This window comes from Oncorhynchus keta, unplaced genomic scaffold, assembly GCF_023373465.1.
Source record: "Oncorhynchus keta strain PuntledgeMale-10-30-2019 unplaced genomic scaffold, Oket_V2 Un_scaffold_17242_pilon_pilon, whole genome shotgun sequence".
NCBI lineage: Eukaryota > Metazoa > Chordata > Actinopteri > Salmoniformes > Salmonidae > Oncorhynchus > Oncorhynchus keta.
This window is the reverse complement of record NW_026290817.1, coordinates 373,268-386,058: the sequence shown is the minus strand read 5'-3', so window position 1 is coordinate 386,058 and position 12,791 is coordinate 373,268. Positions and strand designations below refer to the sequence as shown.

The window sequence follows — 12,791 nt, the reverse complement described above, 5'->3', positions numbered from 1 at the left end:
GTGTCAGGACAGTCAGGTCAGGTCAGTGTCAAGACAGTCAGGTCAGTATCAGGACAGTCAGGTCAGTATCAGGACAGTCAGGTCAGTGTCAGTGTCAAGACAGTCAGGTCAGTATCAGTACAGTCAGGTCAGGTCAGTGTCAAGACAGTCAGGTCAGTATCAGGACAGTCAGGTCAGTGTCAGTGTCAAGACAGTCAGGTCAGTATCAGTACAGTCAGGTCAGGTCAGTGTCAAGACAGTCAGGTCAGTATCAGTACAGTCAGGTCAGTGTCAAGACAGTCAGGTCAGTGTCAGGACAGTCAGGTCAGTGTCAGTATCAGGACAGTCAGGTCAGGTCAGTGTCAAGACAGTCAGGTCAGTATCAGGACAGTCAGGTCAGTGTCAGGACAGTCAGGTCAGTGTCAGTGTCAAGACAGTCAGGTCAGTTTCAGGACATTCCGGTCTGTGTCAGTATCAGGACAGTCAGGTCAGGTCAGTGTCAAGACAGTCAGGTCAGTATCAGGACAGTCAGGTCAGTGTCAGTGTCAAGACAGTCAGGTCAGTATCAGTACAGTCAGGTCAGGTCAGTGTCAAGACAGTCAGGTCAGTATCAGGACAGTCAGGTCAGTGTCAGGACAGTCAGGTCAGTGTCAAGACAGTCAGGTCAGTGTCAGGACAGTCAGATCAGTGTCAGGACAGTCAGGTCTGTGTCAGGACAGTCAGGTCAGGTCAGTGTCAAGACAGTCAGGTCAGTGTCAGGACAGTCAGGTCAGTGTCAGGACAGTCAGGTCAGTGTCAGACAGTCAGGTCAGGTCAGTGTCAGTGTCAGACAGTCAGGTCAGTGTCAGGACAGTCAGGTCAGTGTCAGACAGTCAGGTCAGTGTCAGGACAGTCAGGTCAGTGTCAGGACAGTCAGGTCAGTGTCAGGACAGTCAGGTCAGTGTCAGTGTCAGGACAGTCAGGTCAGTGTCAGTGTCAGGACAGTCAGGTCAGTGTCAGGACAGTCAGGTCAGTGTCAGGACAGTCAGGTCAGTGTCAGGACAGTCAGGTCAGTGTCAGGACAGTCAGGTCAGTGTCAGTGTCAGGACAGTCAGGTCAGTGTCAGTGTCAGGACAGTCAGGTCAGTGTCAGGACAGTCAGGTCAGTGTCAGTGTCAGGACAGTCAGGTCAGTGTCAGTGTCAGGACAGTCAGGTCAGTGTCAGGACAGTCAGGTCAGTGTCAGGACAGTCAGGTCAGTGTCAGGACAGTCAGGTCAGTGTGTCAGGACAGTCAGGTCAGTGTCAGGACAGTCAGGTCAGTGTCAGGACAGTCAGGACAGTCAGGTCAGTGTCAGGACAGTCAGGTCAGTGTCAGTGTCAGGACAGTCAGGTCAGTGTCAGGACAGTCAGGTCAGTGTCAGGACAGTCAGGTCAGTGTCAGGACAGTCAGGTCAGTGTCAGGACAGTCAGGTCAGTGTCAGTGTCAGGACAGTCAGGTCAGTGTCAGGACAGTCAGGTCAGTGTCAGGACAGTCAGGTCAGTGTCAGGACAGTCAGGTCAGTGTCAGGACAGTCAGGTCAGTGTCAGGACAGTCAGATCAGTGTCAGTGTCAGGACAGTCAGGTCAGGTCAGTGTCAAGACAGTCAGGTCAGTGTCAGGACAGTCAGATCAGTGTCAGTGTCAGGACAGTCAGGTCAGTATCAGTACAGTCAGGTCAGGTCAGTGTCAAGACAGTCAGGTCAGTATCAGGACAGTCAGGTCAGGTCAGGACAGTCAGGTCAGTGTCAGGACAGTCAGGTCAGTATCAGGACAGTCAGATCAGGTCAGTGTCAGGACAGTCAGGTCAGTGTCAGGACAGTCAGGTCAGTGTCAGGACAGTCAGGTCAGTGTCAGGACAGTCAGGTCAGTGTCAGGACAGTCAGGTCAGTGTCAGGACAGTCAGGTCAGTGTCAGGACAGTCAGGACAGTCAGGTCAGGTCAGTGTCAGACAGTCAGGTCAGTCAGTGTCAGGACAGTCAGGTCAGTCAGGTCAGTGTCACAGTATCAGGTCAGTGTCAAGACAGTCAGGTCAGTGTCAAGACAGTCAGGTCAGTGTCAGTATCAGGACAGTCAGGTCAGGTCAGTGTCAAGACAGTCAGGTCAGTATCAGGACAGTCAGGTCAGTGTCAGTGTCAAGACAGTCAGGTCAGTATCAGTACAGTCAGGTCAGTGTCAAGACAGTCAGGTCAGTATCAGGACAGTCAGGTCAGTGTCAGGACAGTCAGGTCAGTGTCAGGACAGTCAGGTCAGTGTCAGGACAGTCAGGTCTGTGTCAGGACAGTCAGGTCAGTGTCAGGACAGTCAGGTCAGTGTCAGGACAGTCAGGTCAGTGTCAGTATCAGGACAGTCAGGTCAGGTCAGTGTCAAGACAGTCAGGTCAGTGTCAGGACAGTCAGGTCAGTGTCAGGACAGTCAGGTCAGTGTCAGGACAGTCAGGTCAGTGTCAGGACAGTCAGGTCAGTGTCAGGACAGTCAGGTCAGTGTCAGTGTCAGGACAGTCAGGTCAGTGTCAGGACAGTCAGGTCAGTGTCAGGACAGTCAGGTCAGTGTCAGGACAGTCAGGTCAGTGTCAGGACAGTCAGGTCAGTGTCAGGACAGTCAGATCAGTGTCAGGACAGTCAGGTCAGTGTCAGTGTCAGGACAGTCAGGTCAGTGTCAGTGTCAGGACAGTCAGGTCAGTGTCAGTGTCAGGACAGTCAGGTCAGTGTCAGGACAGTCAGGTCAGTGTCAGGACAGTCAGGTCAGTGTCAGGACAGTCAGGTCAGTGTCAGGACAGTCAGGTCAGTGTCAGGACAGTCAGGTCAGTGTCAGGACAGTCAGGTCAGTGTCAGGACAGTCAGGTCAGTGTCAGGAGTCAGTCAGGTCAGTGTCAGGACAGTCAGGTCAGTGTCAGGACAGTCAGGTCAGGTCAGTGTCAGGACAGTCAGGTCAGTGTCAGGACAGTCAGGTCTGTGTCAGGACAGTCAGGTCAGTGTCAGGACAGTCAGGTCTGTGTCAGGACAGTCAGGTCAGTGTCAGGACAGTCAGGTCAGTGTCAGGACAGTCAGGTCAGTGTCAGGACAGTCAGGTCAGTGTCAGGACAGTCAGGTCAGTGTCAGGACAGTCAGGTCAGTGTCAGGACAGTCAGGTCAGTGTCAGGACAGTCAGGTCTGTGTCAGGACAGTCAGGTCAGTGTCAGGACAGTCAGGTCAGTGTCAGGACAGTCAGGTCAGTGTCAGGACAGTCAGGTCAGTGTCAGGACAGTCAGGTCAGTGTCAGGACAGTCAGGTCAGTGTCAGGTCAGGTCAGTGTCAGGACAGTCAGGTCAGGTCAGTGTCAAGACAGTCAGGTCAATGTCAGGACAGTCAGGTCAGTGTCAGGACAGTCAGGTCAGTGTCAGGACAGTCAGGTCAGTGTCAGTATCAGGACAGTCAGGTCAGGTCAGTGTCAAGAGAGTCAGGTCAGTGTCAGGACAGTCAGGGACAGTCAGGTCAGTGTCAGGACAGTCAGGTCAGTGTCAGGACAGTCAGGTCAGTGTCAAGACAGTCAGGTCAGGTCAGGTCAGGACAGTCAGGTCAGTGTCAGTGAGGACAGTCAGGGTCAGTGTCAGGACAGTCAGGTCAGTGTCAGGACAGTCAGGTCTGTGTCAGGACAGTCAGGTCAGTGTCAGGACAGTCAGGTCAGTGTCAAGACAGTCAGGTCAGTGTCAGGAGAGTCAGGTCAGTGTCAGGACAGTCAGGTCTGTGTCAGGACAGTCAGGTCAGTGTCAGGACAGTCAGGTCTGTGTCAGGACAGTCAGGTCAGTGTCAGGACAGTCAGGTCTGTGTCAGGACAGTCAGGTCAGTGTCAGGACAGTCAGGTCTGTGTCAGGACAGTCAGGTCAGTGTCAGGACAGTCAGGTCTGTGTCAGGACAGTCAGGTCAGTGTCAGGACAGTCAGGTCTGTGTCAGGACAGTCAGGTCAGTGTCAGGACAGTCAGGTCAGTGTCAGGACAGTCAGGTCAGTGTCAGGACAGTCAGGTCTGTGTCAGGACAGTCAGGTCAGTGTCAGGACAGTCAGGTCAGTGTCAGGACAGTCAGGTCAGTGTCAGGACAGTCAGGTCAGTGTCAAGACAGTCAGGTCAGTGTCAGGACAGTCAGGTCAGTGTCAGGACAGTCAGGTCTGTGTCAGGACAGTCAGGTCAGTGTCAAGACAGTCAGGTCAGGTCAGTGTCAAGACAGTCAGGTCAGTGTCAGGACAGTCAGGTCAGTGTCAGAACAGTCAGGTCAGTGTCAGGACAGTCAGGTCAGTGTCAGGACAGTCAGGTCTGTGTCAGGACAGTCAGGTCAGTGTCAGGACAGTCAGGTCAGTGTCAGGACAGTCAGGTCAGTGTCAGGACAGTCAGGTCTGTGTCAGGACAGTCAGGTCTGTGTCAGGACAGTCAGGTCTGTGTCAGGACAGTCAGGTCAGTGTCAGGACAGTCAGGTCTGTGTCAGGACAGTCAGGTCTGTGTCAGGACAGTCAGGTCAGTGTCAGGACAGTCAGGTCTGTGTCAGGACAGTCAGGTCAGGTCAGTGTCAAGACAGTCAGGTCAGTGTCAGGACAGTCAGGTCAGTGTCAGGACAGTAAGGTCAGTTTCAGGACATTCAGGTCTGTGTCAATATCAGGACAGTCAGGTCAGGTCAGTGTCAGGACAGTCAGGTCAGTATCAGGACAGATCAGTGTCAGGACAGTCAGATCAGTGTCAGGACAGTCAGGTCAGTGTCAGGACAGTCAGGTCAGTGTCAGGACAGTCAGGTCAGTCAGTGTCAGGACAGTCAGATCAGTGTCAGTGTCAGGACAGTCAGATCAGTGTCAGTGTCAGGACAGTCAGGTCAGTGTCAGGACAGTCAGGTCAGTGTCAGGACAGTCAGGTCAGTGTCAGGACAGTCAGATCAGTGTCAGTGTCAGGACAGTCAGGTCAGTGTCAGGACAGTCAGGTCAGTGTCAGGACAGTCAGGTCTGTGTCAGGACAGTCAGGTCAGTGTCAGGACAGTCAGGTCAGTGTCAGGACAGTCAGGTCTGTGTCAGGACAGTCAGGTCTGTGTCAGGACAGTCAGGTCAGTGTCAGGACAGTCAGGTCAGTGTCAGGACAGTCAGGTCTGTGTCAGGACAGTCAGGTCAGTTTCAGGACATTCAGGTCTGTGTCAATATCAGGACAGTCAGGTCAGGTCAGTGTCAGGACAGTCAGGTCAGTGTCAGGACAGTCAGGTCAGTGTCAGGACAGTCAGGTCAGGTCAGTGTCAGGACAGTCAGATCAGTGTCAGTGTCAAGACAGTCAGATCTGTGTCAGGACAGTCAGGTCAGTGTCAGGACAGTCAGGTCAGTGTCAGAACAGTCAGGTCAGTGTCAGTGTTAAGACAGTCAGGTCAGTGTCAGGACAGTCAGGTCTGTGTCAGGACAGTCAGGTCAGTGTCAGGATAGTCAGGTCAGTGTCAGAACAGTCAGTTCAGTGTCAGGTCAGGTCAGTGTCAGAACAGTCAGGTCTGTGTCAGGACAGTCAGGTCTGTGTCAGGACAGTCAGGTCTGTGTCAGGACAGTCAGGTCAGTGTCAGGACAGTCAGGTCAGTGTCAGGACAGTCAGGTCTGTGTCAGGACAGTCAGGTCTGTGTCAGGACAGTCAGGTCAGTGTCAGGACAGTCAGGTCAGTGTCAGGACAGTCAGGTCAGTGTCAGGACAGTAAGGTCAGTTTCAGGACATTCAGGTCTGTGTCAGTATCAGGACAGTCAGGTCAGGTCAGTGTCAAGACAGTCAGGTCAGTATCAGGACAGTCAGGTCAGTGTCAGGACAGTCAGGTCAGTGTCAGTATCAGGACAGTCAGATCAGTGTCAGTGTCAGGACAGTCAGGTCAGTGTCAGTATCAGGACAGTCAGATCTGTGTCAGGACAGTCAGGTCTGTGTCAGGACAGTCAGGTCAGTGTCAGGACAGTCAGGTCAGTGTCAGGAGAGTCAGGTCAGTGTCAGGAAAGTCAGGTCTGTGTCAGGACAGTCAGGTCAGTGTCAGGACAGTCAGGTCAGTGTCAGGACAGTCAGGTCAGTGTCAGGACAGTCAGGTCAGTGTCAGGACAGTCAGGTCAGTGTCAGGACAGTGTCAGGACAGTCAGGTCTGTGTCAGGACAGTCAGGTCAGTGTCAGGACAGTCAGGTCAGTGTCAGGACAGTCAGGTCAGTGTCAGGACAGTCAGGTCAGTGTCAAGACAGTCAGGTCAGGTCAGTGTCAAGACAGTCAGGTCAGGTCAGTGTCAGGACAGTCAGGTCAGTGTCAGGACAGTCAGGTCTGTGTCAGGACAGTCAGGTCTGTGTCAGGACAGTCAGGTCAGTGTCAGGACAGTCAGGTCTGTGTCAGGACAGTCAGGTCAGGTCAGTGTCAGGACAGTCAGGTCAGTGTCAGGACAGTCAGGTCAGTGTCAGGACAGTCAGGTCTGTGTCAATATCAGGACAGTCAGGTCAGGTCAGTGTCAAGACAGTCAGGTCAGTATCAGGACAGTCAGGTCAGGTCAGTGTCAGGACAGTCAGGTCAGTGTCAGGACAGTCAGGTCAGTGTCAGGACAGTCAGGTCAGTGTCAGGACAGTCAGGTCAGTGTCAGGACAGTCAGGTCAGTGTCAGGACAGTCAGGTCAGTGTCAGGACAGTCAGGTCAGTGTCAGGACAGTCAGGTCAGTGTCAGGACAGTCAGGTCAGTGTCAGGACAGTCAGGTCAGTGTCAGTGTCAGGACAGTCAGGTCAGTGTCAGTGTCAGGACAGTCAGGTCATCAGTGTCAGTGTCAGGACAGTCAGGTCAGTGTCAGGACAGTCAGGTCAGTGTCAGGACAGTCAGGTCAGTGTCAGTGTCAGGACAGTCAGGTCAGTGTCAGTGTCAGGACAGTCAGGTCAGTGTCAGGACAGTCAGGTCAGTGTCAGTGTCAGGACAGTCAGGTCAGTGTCAGGACAGTCAGGTCAGTATCAGGACAGTCAGGTCAGTGTCAGTATCAGGACAGTCAGGTCAGGTCAGTGTCAAGACAGTCAGGTCAGTATCAGGACAGTCAGGTCAGTGTCAGTGTCAAGACAGTCAGGTCAGTATCAGTACAGTCAGGTCAGGTCAGTGTCAAGACAGTCAGGTCAGTATCAGTACAGTCAGGTCAGGTCAGTGTCAAGACAGTCAGGTCAGTATCAGTATCAGGACAGTCAGATCAGTGTCAGTATCAGGACAGTCAGGTCAGGTCAGGACAGTCAGGTCAGTGTCAAGACAGTCAGGTCAGTATCAGGACAGTCAGGTCAGTGTCAGGACAGTCAGGTCTGTGTCAGGACATTCAGGTCTGTGTCAGTATCAGGACAGTCAGGTCAGGTCAGTGTCAAGACAGTCAGGTCAGTATCAGGACAGTCAGGTCAGTGTCAGGACAGTCAGGTCAGTGTCAGGACAGTAAGGTCAGTGTCAGGACAGTCAGGTCTGTGTCAGGACAGTCAGGTCAGTGTCAGTGTCAGGACAGTCAGGTCAGTGTCAGGACAGTCAGGTCTGTGTCAGGACAGTCAGGTCAGTGTCAGGAGAGTCAGGTCTGTGTCAGGACAGTCAGGTCAGTGTCAGGACAGTCAGATCTGTGTCAGGACAGTCAGTTCAGGTCAGTGTCAAGACAGTCAGGTCAGGTCAGTGTCAAGACAGTCAGGTCAGGTCAGTGTCAGGACAGTCAGGTCAGTGTCAGGACAGTCAGGTCAGTGTCAAGACAGTCAGGTCAGTGTCAGGAGAGTCAGGTCTGTGTCAGGACAGTCACGTCAGTGTCAGGACAGTCAGGTTTGTGTCAGGACAGTCAGGTCAGTGTCAGGAGAGTCAGGTCTGTGTCAGGACAGTCAGGTCAGTGTCAGGACAGTCAGATCTGTGTCAGGACAGTCAGGTCTGTGTCAGGACAGTCAGGTCAGTGTCAGGACAGTCAGGTCAGTGTCAGGACAGTCAGGTCAGTGTCAGGACAGTCAGGTCAGTGTCAGGACAGTCAGGTCAGTGTCAGGACAGTCAGGTCAGTGTCAGGACAGTCAGGTCTGTGTCAGGACAGTCAGGTCAGTGTCAGGACAGTCAGGTCAGTGTCAGGACAGTCAGGTCAGTGTCAGGACAGTCAGGTCAGTGTCAAGACAGTCAGGTCAGTGTCAGGACAGTCAGGTCAGTGTCAGGACAGTCAGGTCAGTGTCAGGACAGTCAGGTCAGTGTCAAGACAGTCAGGTCAGGTCAGTGTCAGGACAGTCAGGTCAGTGTCAGGACAGTCAGGTCAGTGTCAGAACAGTCAGGTCAGTGTCAGGACAGTCAGGTCTGTGTCAGGACAGTCAGGTCTGTGTCAGGACAGTCAGGTCAGTGTCAGGACAGTCAGGTCAGTGTCAGGACAGTCAGGTCAGTGTCAGGACAGTCAGGTCTGTGTCAGGACAGTCAGGTCAGTGTCAGGACAGTCAGGTCTGTGTCAGGACAGTCAGGTCAGTGTCAGGACAGTCAGGTCAGTGTCAGGACAGTCAGGTCAGGTCAGTGTCAAGACAGTCAGGTCAGTGTCAGTGTCAAGACAGTCAGGTCAGTGTCAGGACAGTAAGGTCAGTTTCAGGACATTCAGGTCTGTGTCAATATCAGGACAGTCAGGTCAGGTCAGTGTCAGGACAGTCAGATCAGTGTCAGGACAGTCAGATCAGTGTCAGGACAGTCAGATCAGTGTCAGGACAGTCAGGTCAGTGTCAGGACAGTCAGGTCAGTGTCAGGACAGTCAGGTCAGTGTCAGTGTCAGGACAGTCAGATCAGTGTCAGTGTCAGGACAGTCAGATCAGTGTCAGTGTCAGGACAGTCAGGTCAGTGTCAAGACAGTCCGGTCAGTGTCAGGACAGTCAGGTCAGTGTCAGGACAGTCAGATCAGTGTCAAGACAGTCCGGTCAGTGTCAGGACAGTCAGGTCAGTGTCAGGACAGTCAGGTCAGTGTCAGGACAGTCAGGACTGTGTCAGGACAGTCAGGTCTGTGTCAGGACAGTCAGGTCAGTGTCAGGACAGTCAGGTCTGTGTCAGGACAGTCAGGTCAGTGTCAGGACAGTCAGGTCTGTGTCAGGACAGTCAGGTCAGTGTCAGGACAGTCAGGTCTGTGTCAGGACAGTAAGGTCAGTTTCAGGACATTCAGGTCTGTGTCAATATCAGGACAGTCAGGTCAGGTCAGTGTCAAGACAGTCAGGTCAGTATCAGGACAGTCAGGTCAGGTCAGTGTCAGGACAGTCAGATCAGTGTCAGTGTCAAGACAGTCAGATCTGTGTCAGGACAGTCAGGTCAGTGTCAGGTCAGGTCAGGTCAGTGTCAGAACAGTCAGGTCAGTGTCAGTGTCAAGACAGTCAGGTCAGTGTCAGGACAGTCAGGTCTGTGTCAGGACAGTCAGGTCAGTGTCAGGACAGTCAGGTCAGTGTCAGGACAGTCAGGTCAGTGTCAGGTCAGGTCAGTGTCAGAACAGTCAGGTCTGTGTCAGGACAGTCAGGTCTGTGTCAGGACAGTCAGGTCTGTGTCAGGACAGTCAGGTCAGTGTCAAGACAGTCAGGTCAGTGTCAGGACAGTCAGGTCTGTCAGGTCAGGACAGTCAGGTCTGTGTCAGGACAGTCAGGTCAGTGTCAGGACAGTCAGGTCTGTGTCAGGACAGTAAGGTCAGTTTCAGGACATTCAGGTCTGTGTCAATATCAGGACAGTCAGGTCAGGTCAGTGTCAAGACAGTCAGGTCAGTATCAGGACAGTCAGGTCAGTATCAGGACAGTCAGGTCAGGTCAGTGTCAGGACAGTCAGATCAGTGTCAGTGTCAAGACAGTCAGGTCAGTGTCAGGACAGTCAGATCTGTGTCAGGACAGTCAGGTCTGTGTCAGGACAGTCAGGTCAGTGTCAGGACAGTCAGGTCAGTGTCAGGAGAGTCAGGTCAGTGTCAGGAAAGTCAGGTCTGTGTCAGGACAGTCAGGTCAGTGTCAGGACAGTCAGGTCAGTGTCAGGACAGTCAGGTCTGTGTCAGGACAGTCAGGTCAGTGTCAGTGTCAAGACAGTCAGGTCAGTGTCAGGACAGTCAGGTCAGTGTCAGGACAGTCAGGTCTGTGTCAGGACAGTCAGGTCTGTGTCAGGACAGTCAGGTCAGTGTCAGGACAGTCAGGTCAGTGTCAGGACAGTCAGGTCAGTGTCAAGACAGTCAGGTCAGGTCAGTGTCAAGACAGTCAGGTCAGTGTCAGGACAGTCAGGTCAGTGTCAGGACAGTCAGGTCTGTGTCAGGACAGTCAGGTCTGTGTCAGGACAGTCAGGTCAGTGTCAGGACAGTCAGGTCTGTGTCAGGACAGTCAGGTCAGGTCAGTGTCAAGACAGTCAGGTCAGTGTCAGGACAGTAAGGTCAGTTTCAGGACATTCAGGTCTGTGTCAATATCAGGACAGTCAGGTCAGGTCAGTGTCAAGACAGTCAGGTCAGTATCAGGACAGTCAGGTCAGGTCAGTGTCAGGACAGTCAGATCAGTGTCAGGACAGTCAGATCAGTGTCAGGACAGTCAGGTCAGTGTCAAGACAGTCAGGTCAGTGTCAGGACAGTCAGGTCAGTGTCAGGACAGTCAGGTCAGTGTCAGGACAGTCAGGTCAGTGTCAGGACAGTCAGGTCAGTGTCAGGACAGTCAGGTCAGTGTCAGGTCAGGTCTGTGTCAGGACAGTCAGGTCTGTGTCAGGACAGTCAGGTCAGTGTCAGGACAGTCAGGTCAGTGTCAGGACAGTCAGGTCAGTGTCAAGACAGTCAGGTCAGGTCAGTGTCAGGACAGTCAGGTCAGTGTCAGGACAGTCAGGTCAGTGTCAGGACAGTCAGGTCTGTGTCAGGACAGTCAGGTCTGTGTCAGGACAGTCAGGTCAGTGTCAGGACAGTCAGGTCTGTGTCAGGACAGTCAGGTCAGGTCAGTGTCAGGACAGTCAGGTCAGTGTCAGGACAGTAAGGTCAGTTTCAGGACATTCAGGTCTGTGTCAATATCAGGACAGTCAGGTCAGGTCAGTGTCAAGACAGTCAGGTCAGTATCAGGACAGTCAGGTCAGGTCAGTGTCAGGACAGTCAGATCAGTGTCAGGACAGTCAGATCAGTGTCAGGACAGTCAGGTCAGTGTCAGGACAGTCAGGTCAGTGTCAGGACAGTCAGGTCAGGTCAGTGTCAGGACAGTCAGATCAGTGTCAGTGTCAGGACAGTCAGGTCAGTGTCAGGACAGTCAGGTCAGTGTCAGGACAGTCAGGTCAGTGTCAGGACAGTCAGATCAGTGTCAAGACAGTCCGGTCAGTGTCAGGACAGTCAGGTCAGTGTCAGGACAGTCAGGTCAGTGTCAGGACAGTCAGATCAGTGTCAGGACAGTCAGGTCAGTGTCAGGACAGTCAGGTCAGTGTCAGGACAGTCAGATCAGTGTCAGGTCAGGTCAGTGTCAGGACAGTTACAGTGAGGGAAAAAGTATTTGATCCCCTGCTGATTTTGTATGTTTGCCCACTGACAAAGAGATGATCAGTCTATAATTGTAATGGTGGTTTATTTGAACAGTGAGAGACAGAATAACAACAACAAAAATCCAGAAAAACACATGTCAGAAATGTTATAAATTGATTTGCATTTTAATGAGGGAAATAAGTATCTGACCCCCTTTCAATCAGAAAGATTTCTGGCTCCCAGGTGTCTTTTATACAGGTGGCCTAGCCAGTCTCCAGACCTTAATCCCATAGAAAATCTGTGGAGGGAGCTGAAGGTTTGAGTTGCCAAACGTCAGCCTCGAAATCTTAATGACTTGGAGAAGATCTGCAAAGAGGAGTGGGACAAACTCGCCCTTGAGATGTGTGCAAACCTGGTGGCCAACTACAAGAAACATCTGACCTCTGTGATTGTCAACAAGGGTTTTGCCACCCAGTACCAAGTCATGTTTTGGAGGGGTCAAATAATTAATTCCCTCATTAAAATGCAAATCAATTTATAACATTTTTGACATGGGTTTTTCTGGATTTTTTGTTGTTATTCTGTCTCTCACTGTTCAAATAAACCTACCATTAAAATGATAGACTGATCATTTCTTTGTCAGTGGGCAAACGTACAAAATCAGCAGGGGATCAAATACTTTTCCCCCTCACTGTAGGTCAGTACCCATGCTCTTATCCAGCTGCAGCTCCTCAGTGACATAGACTAGCTCTATTGGTCAAAAGGGTTGAGTTTATGGCACAGAGTAATTAATGCCCATTGGCTGTAGATGAATTGATGTAAGTGGTGCATTGTGGGTGAATTAGGAATTAGAATACTATTTTAATAGGATCTCTATGATGCCTACCTTCTCTCCACCAGTTCCTTTAGAGCCAGGAGAACCAGGTAATCCCTAGAGAGGAAACACAACATTGTCAATCAAAATCAATCTACAGTAAGGAGAATTATCATGTAAATACCTAGAATACATCTGACCAAACCACTCATCCATGTATTATCCATTTCAAAGATGTTGTTGAAAACATGAAAATCTCAAATGTTTGTAAAAAAAAAAAGAACCTACACAATACAATGGTGGTTGTCAATCAGAAACAATTATCTCATGGTATTATTATCATGTTATTTCACATCAGGATTAGAATACGGGAGGCTGAGGAGGATTACACAGGCGCAACCAATCAGAACACCTGTTAGTGTGAGGTCAAAGGTCATACTTACAGGAAGTCCCTGAAGCCCCACCTCCCCTGGAGACCCAGCCTTGCCAATGGTGCCCTGTGGAGAAAGAGAGTTATGTGAGTTAAGATGAACTTTTGACATCACAGTTGTAATCTTAACTTGATTTGACAACTCCTGCTGATTCCTCCATTCAAAC

General features: G+C 51.7%; 1 protein-coding gene across 3 annotated transcripts in view; it reads right to left on the bottom strand.

The window, feature by feature from the left end:
- The window catches only part of col9a1b (collagen, type IX, alpha 1b), a 59,075-nt gene that overhangs the window by 24,760 nt on the left and 21,524 nt on the right, over positions 1–12,791 (bottom strand). For all 3 annotated transcript variants that reach the window (XM_052514290.1, XM_052514289.1, XM_052514291.1), the window contains 2 exons: positions 12,638–12,691; positions 12,267–12,311 (listed from right to left, as the gene is read on the bottom strand). In XM_052514290.1, coding sequence (XP_052370250.1) covers positions 12,267–12,311; positions 12,638–12,691 — 99 coding nt within the window. The remainder of the gene's footprint in view (positions 1–12,266; positions 12,312–12,637; positions 12,692–12,791) is intronic.